Source organism: Centruroides vittatus, unplaced genomic scaffold, assembly GCF_030686945.1.
Source record: "Centruroides vittatus isolate TY-2023 unplaced genomic scaffold, ASM3068694v2 contig_2133, whole genome shotgun sequence".
NCBI lineage: Eukaryota > Metazoa > Arthropoda > Arachnida > Scorpiones > Buthidae > Centruroides > Centruroides vittatus.
In genome coordinates, this window is record NW_027121326.1 from 23,244 (window position 1) to 41,844 (window position 18,601).

Below are 18,601 nucleotides of genomic sequence, written 5' to 3' on the forward strand. Positions count from 1 at the left end.
ATAGACAAATAGGTGAATTAGCAGAAAGATCAGGTGTCAGAAAAGCGCTATCAGTGACAGATTTGTATAGACTAGGAAAACAAACAGAAACCAAAACTAGTAATGGATAGACACAACCAAATCAATATTAGAAGTATTAACATTTCGGGCTTTAGGAGTGTAAGAAAACAGATATATATTCTAAATTTAATTCTAACTAATAAAATAGATGTAGTTATGATACAAGATATAAATATTTACGACTTTAATGACTTAAGAGCACTGAAGAAAATTTATACCAATTACAATATTTACGTTTCATTCTCTAAAAGACGTAGTACAGGTGTACTAACGATGATAAATAAAAACATAAAAGTCAGTGACTTCAAAACAGACTCTGAGGGAAGAGTCTTATCTGTTGATTTTCAGATAGGCAACAGACCTGTCAGAATAGTCAATATATATGCCCCAACCCAAGTCTCTCAAAGACGTGAGTTCTTTTACAACTTACCGAGATACCTCCAGGGAGGTCGGGACTTAATTATGGCAGGGGATTACAACTGTGTCCTTAGCACCCTCGACAAGAATAGAATCCTTCACCCAGACGGCTCACGTGAAATTCTTACCGATCTCATAGATGACTATAACCTAATAGATACGTTTAGAACCGTTCACCAAAGCGCCCCAGGCTACACATGGGAGGGACGGGGAATTGTCCAGCGCCATCTTTGTGACTGTTTGTGACTTGTTTACGTTTTGTGTGTGTTCACGTGCGCTTTAACTGGAGTCCTTGTGTTGTTTTTTTTCGTCGCGAATATCACTATGGTGATTTGTTGTGTAATTGGGTGTAATGCTAGTTCACTCAAGAACAAAGGAACATCATTTTTTAAAATTCCCGGCATTATTTGTCATCAAGGATTCCAAACTGAGGAGCTTTCACGACGAAGGCAAACTGCATGGCTCTCGAGAATTAACCAGAAAAATTTCGTTACGAATAAAGTAAATATCAATACAAGAGTTTGTCAGAAACATTTCATTTTAATATTTACGTTAATAAACACTAAGTTATATTTTAAAACCTAAAAGAGTTTACTGATTTGCTTATATTAATTTAGTTAGGTATAGTACATTTATAAACGAATAACTAATGTAATTTCAGGCTTTAGCTAGTGCAAACTTATAAACATTACACGTTAAAACTAAAAGCAAGTAGGCTTATTATATGCTAGTTTCAACTAGAAAATAAAGGTACTGAACAATTTGAATTAAAAAATTTCCACAGCTGTTTTTAATTAGACTTTTACTTTCAGACAAAAATTCTTAGTTAAGAAATACGTAAAAACACGAGTTTACGTACAAACAAAAGAAAACATATCTTTCCAAGTAATATTACTTCGCTGTTATTCATTACTTTTACTTTTATATCAAGAGAAACCCAGCCACTTGTTAAATAGTTATGGGCCTCTAAAGATTTATAAGCTTTCATTTGTGACAGGGTGTAGAAATTTGTTGTCAAAACCAAATAGTTTATAATGTCACCAAATTCTACTTTCGGCCACAACTCTTGATCTACGACGAAGTCTGATAAACTGGCTTCGTATGGATCGCCTTGACATAACGAAATTTTCTCTTCGTACAGAGCTGCATCTCGTGCTGTTAGACTGCTAGAATAGCCCGCAAGAAAAGAATCTTTTTTAACTTAATCCATGATAATAGAACTGCAGTATTTTTGTACGTTTAAACTAAAAAAAGACGTTGAATAACAGACCACGTGCAAGCTAAGCGAGCGAAAACTACCACAAAAATGGCAGGGAAAACTGTGTTTAGCACCTGACAGAGACCTTAAACGTGTGTTCTTACCGATCTCATAGATGACTATAACCTAATAGATACGTTTAGAACCGTTCACCAAAGCGCCCCAGGCTACACATGGGAGGGACGGGGAATAGAAAAAAGGCTTGATAGGATATACATTAACAGTGTCATAGGCGAAATCAAAAATATCACAGCTTATAGGTTAATAATAGATGACATCCAAATATCTGACCACAAAATGGTCGACATTACGATAGAAATAGCCCATAACAAGAAAAGAAGAGGGAATATTAAGATTACCAGGGAAATCCTTGAGGATAAAGAATTTCAGAAGAAGGTAAAAAACCTAATAGATACAAACAAAGATGATGTTAATTGGGAACAATGGGACAAAATGAAAGATGAAATCGATAACATCACGAGACATACATGGAAAAAAATAAAGAGAAATCGGTTTGACAAAATAAAACAGCTACAAAGGAAACTCAGTCATAAAATAATAGAAAATAACCAGGAAGAAATTAAACAGATTGAAAGAGAGATCAGTGAAGAATTAGAAAGAAACATAAAAGACAACAATGTTAGACACAGGATGAATAGGCTGGGGATAAGTAGGGAAGTTGAGAAAGTTGTCTTTGAAAAAAAAATAAACATAAAGAGACTTTAGAAGTCAACAACTTACTCATAAATGATAAACTAGCCACTGACGAAAAAACTATCATAGATGAATTTAAAACATTTTACACTCACCTGTACAATAAACCAAATACTAATTGGGACTACTGGGACGAGGTCAGCCAACACATAGAACCTATCAAAGATCTAAACGAAAACATCATAAACAGAGAGATCACTGAAGAAGAGGTTAAAGAAGCCATAAACAAACTGAGGATTAGAAAAGCACCGGGAAACGATAGACTTCCAGCAGAACTTTATAGATTTTATAATGAGGACATTTAAAAAGTTTATATAGTAACTCGCTAAAGTAATAACATAACTGAGAAATTCAATTGGGGAAAAATGGTTCTCATAAATAAAAACGACAACAGTAGGAAAAAAGTAACCGACTACAGGCCTATTACTTTATTAAATATGGATAATAAAATATACAGTAACATAATAGCCAATAGACTTGAAAAACTTTTTAGAGATCACATAGGGTACACCCAGAGTGCAGGGATTAAAGAAAGATCAATCCAGAACAATATTATGTTTATCAATTTACTTCAGGAAATTTATGTCAAAAGGGAAATTCCAATTGCCATTCTTTCCATTGACGTGGAAAAAGCATTCGATACGATTAATCGGGAAATACTTTGGAAAATCTTAGAACGCTATGGGCTTAACAATGAGGAAATAAATAGAATTAGGATTCTTTACCAAACACAAAGATTACCATAAACAACAGAGAATCGGAGTACATAGAGTGTAATGCAGGGGTACGGCAGGGCTGTCCCTGTTCTATGGTACTGTTCACAATTTATCTTGAAGCGCTACTGAAAATGATACAAAACGATGACATTATTACCCCCATACACATATCTGGTATGATTGACAAAGTTAAATACACAGCGCACGCTGATGATGTCAACTTTTTCATACTTGATAATCCTGCTCTTAATCGTATTACAAAACACATTAGAACGTTCAGTAGGCTAACAGGGATGAGGGTTAACGAAAATAAATGAAAACTTATAAATTTCCATGGTAATATAAGTAGCGACACAATGAATTTGAACATAGTAGAAGACAAAAATTTACGGGATATGGTATGGCAAAAATAGCAAGCAGTAAAATCTAGAACACATGAATCAAAAGCTCACAGACGCTGTAAAAGAATGGAGTACAAACTGGTACTACCTTCCGGAAAGGGTAATCATTGCTAATAGAATCATGATAGCTAGAATTATGTACACTCTATATATAACTAGATTATCTAGGGACGATATAAAAACTCTCGAAGAAGCCATTTACAACTTCATATGGCAAAGCACATATGAACCACTAAGTAGAAATATTATGCGCAATGATTATAAAAACGGTGGCTGGAAGATATGGGAGCTGAAACACCTTGAAAGCTCTTTGCAAATTGCTAATATGATAAACTCTTTTAAAAAACAAAGACCATCCATTAAACAACATGTTGCAATACATTCTCGGGCCAGTCACTAGAAAAATCGTACAGACACAAGATTGCAAGCCGTTTCTGATAGATAACTCGATGAAATTTAGGGAATGGAAAAAAATGATTATTGATATAGCTAATGTTAATAACCAAATTAGCAACACTAACGTCAGAACTCGCCCCTGCGTCATATACAAGACCATACACAAACAGGACAGCAGTATAGCATTACAAAATAGCTTTCTAAATTGGAACAATATATGGAAAAACGTTGAAAAACTACCTGCGGAGTGGCGGGAGACCACTTGGAGAGTACTTCAGAACATCGTAATGACAAAATCCTACTTGCGCACCTACCACACAGTCAGAACAGCCAATTGTTCGAGATGTGGACTAGAAGAGACAACTGAACATGCTTTCTTCGAGTGCAGGATCGCAAAGCAGACATGGGTTTGAATGAACAAGACATGGAACACCATTGTAAACTGGAACAGTGTAAAACACCACATAGACTTCCCCATTAGGAACCAAAACCAGTACATGTTTAACTGGATGATAGGACTAGTAAAAAGACTGCTTTGGAAACAAAGATGTGTTCTCACTTTTGAGAGAAAACTATGGAATGCCACGCTCATAGTAAATAAAATCAAAGAAGAGGCAAAACTGAAAATTTTAAAAGATGGCGAACGAATGTTACCATCTGAATTCAACGAGTCATACAGAGGAACTCAGAACACAATCTGGAAAGAAAAAAACAGAAAAATACTATTCAAAGACGAATGGTAACAGCAACTGCTACTGCCATCGCAAAGTGCAATGTACTAACCAAACAAATGTCGCGAAAGTGCTATGTAAACACTGACAACTCATCCAGATGTCGCGAAGTGCAATGTCTAAACAAATACTAGCCATTCAAATGTCGCGAAAGTGCTATGTAAATACTAACGAAACATTCAGATGTCGCTAAGTGCAATGTAAATATTACTGAATGTCGGGCACAGTTCTATGTAAATACTTGATTGTTAAATCTGCAACGCAAAGTAGCATATGATGTGACTTTCAAACTTTAATAAAACCTTAGTATCTGTTCTTATCAGCTTGATGGTACGCCATTAAGCTGATCACCTGCTTCTGCAAATTCACCGACCGGACTTCGAGCCGCCTGCTCCCTGGGGGTAAGTATCTTTTTGGTTTCTCTTTCCTGCCTCTTCTCGGTTCCGCTGGAAGAGTGGCCTGCACGGTTTAAACGCACCGTGTATTCGCTGCTCGACCAGCAAAACTTTTCTATCGCCTCACTGGCCTTAAGCTGGTGAACGCACTAGTCTCTTTCCACTACTAGTGGAGCCTAAGGGTCTACCACTAGCAGTCTTTCTTCCTCTTCCAGCTTCCCTTGGTTGGTTGCTTCTGTGCCCCAGGAAGTATTTCACCCCCTTTCTTCTATCTTACTGCACTTCGGTCTTGTCCATGCCTTCCAGTAGCGCAACCGCTACTCTTCTGGTGCCGTTGCGCCCCCTTACCATTGTCCGGCGTGCCTGCCCGTTTACCGTGACTATGTCGACCACGGAGGGCTCTCCAGGCACATGCGCCGCATACACGGGGGCCACCTCCTATTTGAATGTAGAGCCTGTGGTATCCAGTCCAAGAAGCTGAAGGAGGTCAAACTACATCAAGCCAAGAACGCCAACTGTTCGACGCAGATTCCATCATTATCTCCTAACTCCACCAGAGATCCCAAGCCTAGGAGTCGCATGTGTAACGTAGGGTTCGCACGTGTCCATCGTAGTAAGGATTATGGCCTAGATGAGGCATACTTGGCCTCTCAGGGCATCACTCCCGCTTCGACTGCCGACCCACCATCTCCGGCCGACACCCTCCCTACCACCTGCAACGAGCCCAACCTCACGCCAGACTACCAGGCTTCACCACCAGCTTGTACAAGCTCTACAACTCACAATGCTCAAGCTCCGTCACCGACTGGCTCCAGCGACGCCCCGCCGCCACAAGTGCGACGCCCACGCCGCCGCAGATGTCGAGCCTCGCATACCTCTTCACCGGCCAGCAAGCAATCAACTACACCCACTGCCACCATTTCTAATTCTGGTTCCAGCTTTTGAAGAGGTAAGTTGTCTGTTCTCTTGCTCCTGACCAGGATATTTTCTAAGTTTTTAAGGTGTTAGGCCTAATATTAGGCTTAGCTAGCTCTGTGTAGTGTCTAGGTCAGTGTTTCCCAACCTTTTTTGTGCTATGCCCCACCTAAGCCATTCTAAAATTCTTATGCCCCCCAACATATATGTTGAACTTTTTTGGAAGGTCTCTTGTTGTCGTGTTTGTTGAAGTTTTTTCTTGCACTTAATTGCCACACAATCCTTTCATCAAAGCCTCTTGCACTTTCCAGTCATTGCCAAACACGATCTGGAACACCACAACTCATGTCTGCCCACCTCGAGGTCTGGGCAAAGAATGTTCTTTTTCCTCTTTCACCGGCCTCAGGTCCTCGTTCATCTCTTTGTTCTCAGTGGTTCCCAGAATTGTTAATCCCACCCCAAGGGAAAAGGGTTATAAAGAAAAGTTCTAGAAGGAAAGGGAAACAAAGAACAAAGAAAATTAAAACTAACTTAAATCAATATTTACAATAAATATGGCGGCTATACGGTTAACTTAAACTCTGGACAAGTTTCGAATTGCCCCCCTTAACAATCGAATTGGCCCCCTGTGGGGCGTGGGCCCCGCGTTGGGAAACACTGGTCTAGGTATAGCTAGTTAGTCCTAAGTTAGGGTTAGCTAGGGTGTAAGGCTTAGCTCTCCTAAGCCTAACTTTTTCTCCCATTTATTTGGGAAACTTTTGGATTTGAGAGCCTGCCATATCGGCTTCCTCGGCTGTGCCATCGTTTGAAGACACCAGTTGAGCCATCTTGGATACAGTGTTTGTGTTTGTGCTCAGTGGATATACAAGTGTTATGTCATCGTTACATCTTCTGTGTTGTGTCTGGCTGCTTTGTTTGTGTTTTGTGTTGAAGACACCATCGTCTACTTTTTGTTTACTGAGGGAGACCCGCTGAACAGCAGACCGGCCCCCTCTGCACCCTGCCGTGCTGACTGGTGTCAGTTTCAGCGCTTGCTGCCGTCAGGAAGGCCAGGTAAGACTTACCTGACTCAGCTTCAGCACTTGCCATTTTTTTTGGTTGGCATTCCTGAAGCCAAGCTTTGCTTGGCTAGCCCGGTGCTTGCCCTGACCCTTATAGGAAGCTGTCACAGCCATTGTTGGTGTTCTCTCGGACTTGTCATCATTCCTCAGCTTCTGTGTAACCGTGGATTATCATCTTTGGGGACCAGACTCACATTGCTATCACCCACAGGATTACTGACAGGCGTGTTCCTTGGACCACACCTTCTGGAGGTCAAGTGCCCACGCCAACTTCCTGAACTGTGTAATTTTCGTACATTGGATATTTGGTGTTTTTCATTGTTACTCAGGCCTTCTCCTAAGGAATACTCAGCAGAATCCTCTCAACTGGGGTGAGTATTGATTACTAATACACCAACCAACCAATCTGTTTCACTTCTGTCCGAGCTAGACTTTGTCTTCTGGGACAGAGTCTTTGGCCAATTGGCACCTTTACTCTATACAAGTTACTCTAACCTCTTTTGGTTGGTTATACACACTTTCCAATAACATGGCATCTCAAAGTACTCCATCACATTCTCCGGATGCTACCACCCAAAATTGTCAAGTGAAAGTCATCTCGCTTGAAGACTCAATTTTAAACGAAGCTAACCAACATATGCTCAAAATACTGGACTTGCTGCCAGAAAAGTACAGCACCAACTTAAGGATTGAAGAACGAAAGGAGGTTCGCGATCGTGTTGCTAAACTCTACTCGTGCCTAGGACAGTTTCACGGAATACTTAAGAAAGCGAGGTCCATTTCTGCCCTGCACCCTGTTTCCTCCTCAGTAACTACTTCAGCACCACCAGTCTCTTATGCAGAGGCTACTAAAATCAACGTCAAACCCAGCTCTACCACACTGGCCATTAACAAGTCTCTCAAAAATAAAGTCAACATTGAAGGTACTGGAGGCAGCTTCACTCTTTTACTTTACCCAAAGACAGACGAAGATTCTCAGACTACCAACATGAACCACATTGAGAAGGAGATTAAGAAAAGAATTAAACCACATGAACTAAAAATAAAAGTGAAATCAGTGCGCCAAGTAAAGGGTGATGGTATCTGCTTCAGAACCGATAGCCAAAAGGAAGCTGAAATTTTATCCGCTGCCATTAAAGAACACCCGGACATCTCTGGAAAAGTCCATAGTAGAATATCGAAGGGACGAAGACCACGTATTATACTTACTAATGTGCCAATTGCTGTTGACGAAGCTAACGTAATCCCCATAATCTTTAATCAAAATGACATATTCCAAACTATGACCGAAGAAGAATTTACAAGCACCACAAGAATTAGCACTGTTCTTTACAGAAATAATAACAAAGAAAATTGTCGCCATATAGTGATTTCTACAACTCCTCAGATTAGAGATCTCCTTGTCAGGAGCAAGCACATTGCAATAGAATGGGCCAAGATTTACGTAAATGATTATATTCCATTGGTTAGGTGTTATCAATGTTGTGGATATGATCATTTATCCACCAAATGTCCCAACAAACAAAAATGCAGCCACTGTGAAAAGGCCCATAGATTTAGTGAATGCAGGAAACTAGTAAATCCACCCAGCTGCACAAATTGTAAAACAGTTAACAAGGAGCTACCTGAATACGACAAATACGACACAAGTCACAACGCCTTCAATCCGCAGTGGCCGATAACTATTAGAATAAAAGCCCAAACCATTCGACAGACGAATTATGGGGTATAGACAGAATCACAACGAATTGAGGTTAATTCAAATCAATCTTCAAAGATGCAAGGCTGCTTCTACTGACTCCTTTAATCAGGCTACTAGCAGAAACATAGATCTGATGTCCATCCAGGAGCCATACATCTTCAATGGCCAGATTGCCATGTTTGGGAACTTCCGTACCATCTACCAGAAGGATCAAAACAACCCACCTAAAACAGGCTTTGTGATTATCAATGATAATCTGGATGTCCAATTATTGACCCAACACAGCAACAACTACTTTACCACTATCAGTGTCAATCTGGGAAATACTACCTACATCTTCATCTCTTTTTACTGTCCTTCATCTGAAGACTTAACTCACCCATTGGATCTTCTGGCCTCTTGCATTCAACAATTACAACATGCTCCTATCCTCATTACTGGTGACTTCAACGCCAAGTCCCATACATGGCATAGCCCTGTCGAGGATCCGAGAGGATACCAGGTTGAAGAATTCATGAACCAACATCAGCTTACCTCGCTAAATACTAGTCCACTGCCAACTTTTTCATCCACCAACGGCGACAGTTGGATTGACATCTGCCTTGGCTCCAGAATGTTAACCAGCAGAAATATAACATGTAACACCCTCGATATTCACTCCACAAGTGACCACAATTACATTGAGGTTAAGCTTGATCAAGTTACTCCTACCCCCAAATACTGCATATCTCAGAGCACCAACTGGGACCTGTACTATAACCTCATCCAGCTTAACTGAAATCCTGAAGACATAATCCATATCACCAACTCAGCTGACATTGACAGGGTGGTCAATGATTTACACAACGTCATACATCAAGCCTACTATCAGTCAACCACCATCAGGACAGTCAAACGCACTGCCCCTTGGTGGAACCAAGATCATGAAAAACAAAGGAATATTCTCAGAAAAACTAAAAAGAAGCTTAGAAAAGAACAAGACCTCAATAAGAAACAGGAAATTCAGGCTGAATACTCAACACTTTTTAGAAACTATAAAACCTCCATTAACAAGGCGAGGTCACAAGCCTGGAAAGACTTCTGCTCAAAAGTTGGTAACGAGAACCCCTGGAGCGCTCCTTTTTATGTGGTCACCGGTAAAGACAAAAAAAATCGCAGATTCCACCCTCTATTAAAATAAATGACACCGACTATACAAACTCTGTTACCGAAACCTACCAACATATCATCCAAGAGCTGTTCCCAGACGACTGCCATGATTCTGATGAACAACACCATAAGATTATTCAGGCTGGCATTGTCAAAGACTACTACCCCACTATCAACACACCTTTCACCACTTTGGAGATCGCCAGGGAATTCCGTAAGCTGAAACTGAGGAAAGCTCCGGGACTTGATAAAATCACCGCCAAAATGGCCAAAATTGCCTTTCAGGCTATCCCATCATCCTTTTGTATCATTATGAATAAATGTCTATAAATTCATTATTTTCCTACAGTCTGGAAAAGGGCATCTATAAAATTAATTCCAAAAAAAAAGGAGACTACACCCACCACTGCGTCGGACTTCCGACCAATTTCACTCCTGCCGATTATTGGTAAGGTCCTTGATGCTCTTCTCATCAATCGTATTGTTTTCCACTACGAACATAACAACATTATGAGCGACAGGCAGTACGGCTTTAGAAAAAGAAAAAGTACGGTTGGGGCCATCGACAATCTTAAAACTCAGATCCACAAGGCCAAGAAGGAAGGCAAACATAGCATCATGGTGATAATTGATTTTAAAGGGGCCTTTGACCACGCGTGGTGGCCGGCAATACTACACAATCTAAAGAATGATCACTGCCCCAGTAACCTGTACTGGCTGACTGCCAGTTATCTCCAGGACCAAAGCATCCTTGTTGACTCTGGTAACAACACCTACCATCAGAAAAATATCCACAGAGGCTGCCCCCAGGGCTCTAGGTCAGGCCCGTACCTCTGGAATATTTTGTACAACAATCTACTCAAACTACAGCACAACTGGCCTAATGAGTATCAGGCTCTTCTCCAGGGGTAGCCGACGACACCGTTCTCTTGCTCAGTCACGTCAACCATGAAAGGCTACAAGACCAGACTAACCAAACACTTGAAAAGTTATCTGAATGGTGCAATAAAAACAAACTAATAATTAATCATGAAAAATGCCATGTTATTGTCTTCCCCAAAGGCAATATCTTAAAGAAAGGACCAAGTATTAAAATAAATAATAAAAAGATCAAAAACTGCACATCAGTGAAATATTTAGACATAATAATGGATCAAAAATTAAACTGGACTGAACATACGCACTATATATAATGAAAAGGCAATAAAGGTTACTCAGGCACTCAAAAGCATCTGTAGGAATCAATGTGGATATGGTCCTTCCACAATCAGAACACTCTACACTGCTGTGATTGAACCTATTGTCACTTATGGTGCCGAGATCTGGGGATCCTCTGTCAACAGGGTCCACATAAGGAGAAAGCTTCTTTCGATTCAAAGACTCCTAGCAATTAATATTGCTAAATCTTACAAAACCGCCCCCACTGAAGCCCTTTTGGTTATAAACCGTACTCTCCCAATTGATTTGAAGATTAAAGAAATCTACATCAAATTAAACCTTTGTAAGTTGGCCAACAACCAAATCAATATAAAACAATTCAGTGATATCATAACTAAAAAGGACTTCCAAGTGGATCTTAATTCTCTCGCCAACCTTTTAATAACTAACGGTCTTGATAAGTGCTTCATTCACCAGTCTACGCATCCCAGCCTTATATTCTCTGACCACTCCGTGCTCGATCACAGTGACTTTCAGACTATCAGCTTATACACTGATGGGTCTAATTCAGAGCTTGGTGTGGGCTGTGCCATGGTGGTACTCAAGGGCAAGCAAAGCCTTTTACAGTGGAACAGGAAACTAGCCTCTCATTGCACCATCAACCAAGCAGAATCTTTTGCAATATACAACGCCATCTCCTGGATTTTTAATAATCACCACAAGTGGACTAACTACAAATTTCGCATTCTTAGTGACAGCCGGACTGCTATTCAACAAATAGCTAAGGCCAACTCCACCCTACCTATTGTGAAAGACTGTATCAACAAGCTCCAGGAGCTTCTGCAGAGGCATATTAGTGTGGACATTCACTGGGTAAAGGGTCACTCAGGGAACGCAGGAAATGACAGGGCAGAGCTTCTCGCACGTAACGCTCCTTCCAGGGCCTCCTTCTACAGCTATCAAAGATTAAGCAGTAGACACCTCAGCAAGTTGCTCCATGATATCATCTTGAAGTCTTGGAAGACCAGGTGGGATAACTGCCTCACAGGAAGATTGACTCGTGACTTTTTCCCTAGCCCAACGGACAGTATGCTCAACACTCTGAATCCCTCCTTTCAAGTTACTCAGCTCCTTACGGGGCATGGGAACTTGAACAGCTACCTGAAGAGGTTCCTCAGCAAGACAAATGGGCTCTGCAACTGTGACATGGAAAAAGACAAGGACCTGCATCACATCATTTACCTTTGCCCCTTCTATACATCCCAACGTAAGAAACTTGCTCATACTGTTATCAAGAATGGTACCAACTGGCCTTGTAAACTTAGTGACTTTACTAAGAACAAAGACAACTTCATTGCTCTTAAGCAATTTGCAGCCAATATCAAAAAGCTTGACTAGATGTGTGCTACCAGCCTCGTAGCGAACTTCGGACTACTGTAGTTGTTACGCTTTTCTACAGCATGTTTCTTAGACTCATCTACTCGACGTACTATTTTACAGACTGTCTACGTGTGCTCTCTTCGTCATCTTTGTGTTCGTCAGCCTCACTGTTCTCCAAAGTTTATCAAGCTGTTCTCTATTGTAACCCCCGCTTTACCTAGACGAAAGTCGAACAGCTTCATCTGTTTACTTTTGTAATTTTGTTAACGTATTGTATATTATGTACCATTTTATTTTTCTGTTCTACTCTGTACATATTTTTCGCGTCATTTTATTTTTGTATTCTAATTGTATAATTTTGTATTCTTAATTCTGCACCTTGTAACCTTTTGTATTGTTTTAATTTTCTAATAAATGCGATGCAGATGCCCCTGGGTCCCATGACCCTATGGTTCTCACTTCACTCTGTCCTATCCTACTATCTTCCTACCTTACTCTAACCCTTCTCACAAACTTTCATCTTATTTCAACTTCACCCTACACTGGCTATACCTCTGAGTTCGGCCTTTACTCTTTTTAACGCTGTTTACAGTGGAAAGCAACATGGCATCTTCCATGGCCCACACCAGCTTTGTTTCCGAGTCCATTACGTGGTTTTACCCATGAGCCTTTAGACATTGTGGCCGACGTCCAGCGACGCCCTACCTCCACTAGTGCGTCGCCCATGTCGCCGCACCTCTTCTACGTTTCAACCTTCCAGCCAGCAGCCTACACCTGCAGCCACCACATCGGCAATCCAGGTAAGCCCTCTCGCCCACAGTCCACCTGCAAAACCAGCAAATTCAGCACTCCCTCCCATGGAACCAGTCGACGCCGCCCCATGCGCTCCTGACAACGTGCCTCTGGTATTGCCACACCTTCTTCCTCCAATCACATCCTCCGCACCCCAGCCTCGCACCACTAGTGCTCCTGAGGCCCCCACCTGGATACTTCACTGGTGTGACCGCTTCAACATAGCTGTAAATGGCAATATGCTGGACGCCATGGTTGAAGACCTTACCTGTCTCGCCCAAAATATTTGTGCTGTCGCTGATACCACCATCGTCACTAACCAGCGTTCCACTCCACAATCTTCCATAGCCGAGGACGCTAAGAGTATACAACGTCTGTACAGGCTAAACCGGAAGAAAGCCATCGACCACGTGATCAGCAGCCAACCCAAGTATTGCAGGATCAGCAGCCATCAACTCTACAAACAGTTTGAACAACTTTATGCCAGCGAGCCACGCCGCTGCCCGCCTACTCCTGCCTTCATTCCTTCTGGACCATGCCCAGAGTCTGCCAACTCACTGGCAGCTTTCTTCACTCCAACAGAGGTAAGTACCCGCCTCAAGAGGTGCCACAACACTACTCCCGGCCCGGATGGCCTACGCTACTTCACCTGGGCCCGTGTCGACCCACACGGCCACATCTTAAGTAGCACCTTTAACGCTGCTCTCCGGACTTCCTACATCCCCTCCAGCTGGCAGGAATCGAACACCATTCTCATCCACAAGAAGGGTGACCCAGACAACGTCGGAAACTGGAAGCCCATCGCCCTCTCTAACACCTTGGGCAAGATCTTCTCAGACTGCCTGTCCAGCAGACTCCTCGCCTGGTGCTTGGAGCACAATATCATCTCCAACGCCCAGAAGGGCTTCCTCAGGCACGAGGGCTGTCTGGACCACAACTTCCTCCTACAGTCAATCATACAGGACACCAGGAGGAAGCACAAGAGCTACCATATTGCCTGGCTGGATATAAGCAACGCTTTCGGGTCCGTGCCACACAGCACCATCATCCGCTGCCTCCAGTCGAGTGGCCTTCAAGAAGACAGCATCGAGATCGTAAGAACCTCCTCCGCGACTGCTCTACCAAGATCCGGACACACGATGGGTACACCGAAGCCATCCCCATCTACTCCAAGGTCAAGCAGGGGTGCCCCCTGAGCCCCCTGCTCTTCAACATCATTACGGAAACGTCGATCAAAAGTATACAACACCTGCAGAAAGGATACATCCTTGCTGGAGAAAACATCAGTATCCTCGCATACGCCGACGACCTGGTCCTTATTAGCCCGACTCCCAATGGTCTCCAATCACAACTAGACCTTATCTCTGACTGGGCCGGCCTTCGCTTCAACCCAGGTAAGTGCGCTCTCTGTTGTAGGTAAATCCCACTCTATGAGCAACAACTCGTTCCAGCTACAACAGACCAACATCTCACCGCTGAAAGAAGGAGGCTCCTACACTTACCTGGGCATTCCCACTGGTTTCACCACTCACCACACCAGTGACAACATCATCACAAAACTTGAAGACGACATCCGCCTACTTGACAAGTCCAAACTAGAACCCTGGCAGAAGCTCGACGCTATCAACACCCTGCTTCTGCCCAGGCTCACTTTCCACCTGCTGCTCGGGTCCAACCCAAAGAAACGTCTCAATGACTTGGACCGCCAAATTAAAAAGGCTGCCAAGCGTTGGATGAATCTCCCGCAGCGTGCTAGCGCCGAAATCGTCCACATCCCCTATGACCACAATTAAAGGATGTCGGCGATACGCCATATTGTTGTATATATATATGTAGCGTTAAGCCTAGTATTAAGTTTCGTTAATCCTTTGTTCTATGTCTGTTCTTCGAATTCTCTAGCGGTCTTTCCTTCCGGCTGGTGAGAACGAAATTTCATAGAATAACACCGGAAACAAGGTGTGAAACAAAGGCCCTGAGGCAAGTCAGGGAGCGTGGGTGAGGCATTCCGAAGCTAGCGTCGAGAAGAAGCGGACGAAAAAGAAAGTGGTCGTCGTCACGGATCGAGACAAAGTGCCGAGGTCGTCTACAGAAAAAGAACTGACATAGACGAAAACAAGAAGAACTGAGAGTTTAGCGATATAGACTCTTTCATTTGATCGGAGCGATTGAAAAGGACAACTACAAGTGACTGCGATAGAAGTCCCCATTTCGTCAAGAGTGAAGACCAGACAAGAAAGAAACACTGGGTACCCAGCATTTTTTTCTTCTATTCTTACCCTTTTGTTCTTCCCTCTCCTATTTTCTTTTAGATTATAAGCTAGTTTAAGATAGTTTAAGTTAACCCGTATTACCTCTGTGAGAGCTACAAACAAAGACCATTGTCGCGTAAACGCATCAATCCCCTTTGTATGTACACAGTTTTACCGCACTGACTAGATACAGTTGTATATATCAGCGGTGTATAGTTGGGATCACGAAGTATATAGTGTATAAAGGACCACGTGAAATAATAATAAAATATTATTCTTTTGTGTAAAATTTCGTATTTTTTTTGTTCGTCCTCATGTACACCACAATGGCGTCCGCGACAGGATCCCAACTGTGAAGAGGTATACGGGCCACACGTGTTATAGGGTTAATTTGTGTTATATCTATTCTTGTGTTGTGTAATTATTATATATTATTAAGATTAGTGTAACAATAATGGACGGCCAAGTCGGTAGTTCAATTGGCAGTAACGGAATGAGCCCCGCTCAACCTTTGGTGGTGACGGGCTTTCTAGGGATGATCCCTATATTTACGGGAACTCAGGGGGACACCGTAAATGTGAAACAGTTTTTTTGAACTATAGAAAATATTGCCCAGCTTGCCGGGTGGAATGATGAAGTCAAAGTTGCCGTCCTGCAATCGAGGCTGAAAGGAGAACCGCTGACGACATTCATGTGTCTCCTTGACCAATACCCCGGGTCGTACGAAGACATTAAGAATGACTTAATAAAGTGCTTCAAGAAAAGAGAAGCTGGAGACAAAGATATTTTGGACCAACTTTTAAGTTTAAAGCAAGGACAAAATGAATCTGTAACGGAATTTTCAATCCGCACAAAAACTCTGTTGGCAAGGGCCATTAGTGATAACGACAAATTGAGATCGTTTACGGACGATATAATTAAGGAAAGATTTGTAAAGGGACTGAAAGGTAATTTGAAGGGAAATGTATTGAGAAGGGCCCCTAAGACCCTCGAAGAGGCGTTTGTTATAGCCGAGGGCGAGGAAGCGATAGGACTTGAATGCGATCATCGTTTTGAACGTAAAAACGTAAACGTGGGGATAGAGGAAGAATCGGATGCCATAGTAGGCAAGAGCAGTGATAGGATAGTTAGGGGAAATAAAGATGACGATAGAATTAGGGAATTGGAGAAGAAAGTCGAATCACTGGTTGAGGCCGTGAATAAGATGGCGAATAGAGACGAACAGAAGAGCAAAGTTGTAGGGAAAAGGTGTTTCACGTGCGGAGAGATAGGTCATTTCGCTCGAAATTGCCCGGAACGTAGAAAAAATCATTTAAACTTGTAGAGGAGCGTAACACTGGTCAGCATAACGTTCCTTTCATAAATGTGAGACTGGCCGAAAAAGTAACTAAATCGCAAAGAGGTCTTCCGCTAGTGGTAGGAAGAATAGAAGGCGTGAAGTGTCACTTTCTTATAGATACAGGGGCGGAAAAATCTATTATAAATTCTAAGGTGATAAGGGGTATATCGAACCGGAACATAGCACGTGCAACAGCAGACGGTGAAGGCTTGGGAATCAGGGGGATAAACGGTGAAGTGACAGAGTGTGAGAAATTAATACGTGCAAAAGTGGAGTACAGGAATCAGGCGTGTAAAGTGAGGATCGCGTGTATGCTATTACCGGGACACGTAGAATACGAAGGTATTCTAGGGATGGATGTAATTGGGGAGATCTATAAGGTCATAGATAGTATGAGAGTATCCATGGAGGAGAAAACACGTGGTTGTAGCGCGTATATAGATGTACACGATGAATTGACGAGCGATTCAAATATAGTAATTAAAGGGTTAGAAGGTTTAAGTTCGGAAGAGAAGAAAAAGGTGCATGACATATTCAGAAAACACCCAGGTTGCTTCGCCGAACGCGTCGAGGAATTAACGGGTATGATAGGCGAGTCCCACAAACCGATCGTTGATCAGGACAGACCGGTAAACGTGCGGCAATATCGCATTCCCGAATGCCACTTGCCTAAGTTGAGAGAACTGACTGATGCGTACCTAAAAGCGGGGATAATCGAAGAAAGTTCGTCCGCGTGGAATTCCCCAATCCACGTCGTAGAAAAGGAAAATGGGGAGATCAGGATGACGCTCGACCTGAGGCGCGTGAATGAGGTCACTACAACCCAGGAATTCCCTATAGCCAGAGTAGACGAGATACTAAGTAAGTTTCATGGGAGCAAGTACTTCTCAGTCCTAGATTTAAAATCTGGCTATTTTCAGATAAGCTTAGATAAATCTGTTAGGCATGTTTTTGCATTTTCGACTCCCTGGGGTAAATTTCAAATGTGCCGTCTCCCGCAAGGCGCGAAGAATAGCGGGAGGTTCTTCCAGGCGGTAATGTCTAAAGTGTTAGCCCGTTTTGTTGGCATAAATTGCTATGTATTCCAGGACGATATAGTACTTTTCTCTAAATCACTCCACGATCACATATCTCTCCTGGATGAGGTGATAGGGACATTGGACAAAACGAACTTGAAATTACATCCCACAAAAAGTTCTTTTATTGTCAGGCAAGTTAAATATCTAGGCCACGTTATAAGTCAGGAAGGGATACTCCCGGATGTCGACAATATGAAGGCGATACTCGAATTGGAACCCCCTTGTAGTGTGAAAGGAGTGCGAAGTTTTCTCGGGATGGTGGGATTTTTTAGGAGCTTTGTACCTAAGTTCTCAGATCTTGCGCTCCCGCTAACTAAATTAACTAAGAAAAATGCAAGGTTTGCGTGGGATGCCGACTGTCAAGATAGTTTTGAAAAATTTAAAAGCATACTATCGAAACCCCCATTATTGAAACACCCAGATTTTGGGTCCCCCTTTCATTTATATTCTGATGCGTCGGACTATTGTGCAGGCGCAGTGTTAGGACAGAGGGAGGATGGTGAATTCTATCCGGTGGGATATTTCAGCCGAAAATTCGTAGGTGCCGAGAAAAATTACTCAACAATCGAAAAAGAATGTTTGGCCATAATATTATCGCTGCGTCACTTCAGGCCGTTAATTCTTGGATACAGAGTCGAGCTGCACACAGATCACAAGCCTTTGATCTTCATCGGCAATATGAGAAACCA

General features: G+C 42.3%; 1 protein-coding gene across 1 annotated transcript; it reads left to right on the top strand.

Moving 5' to 3' along the window:
* Nucleotides 1-8,899: 8,899 nt before the first annotated feature.
* On the top strand, nucleotides 8,900-9,544 carry LOC136970729 (uncharacterized). Its single transcript, XM_067265187.1, has one exon. It carries the CDS (start codon nucleotides 8,900-8,902, stop codon nucleotides 9,542-9,544), a length of 645 nt encoding a protein of 214 aa, XP_067121288.1.
* Nucleotides 9,545-18,601: the final 9,057 nt, after the last annotated feature.

Coding starts and splice junctions, on each gene's coding strand:
- LOC136970729 (XM_067265187.1), top strand. CDS start 8,900: ATGTCCATCCAGGAGCCATACATCTTCAATGGCCAGATTGCCATGTTT.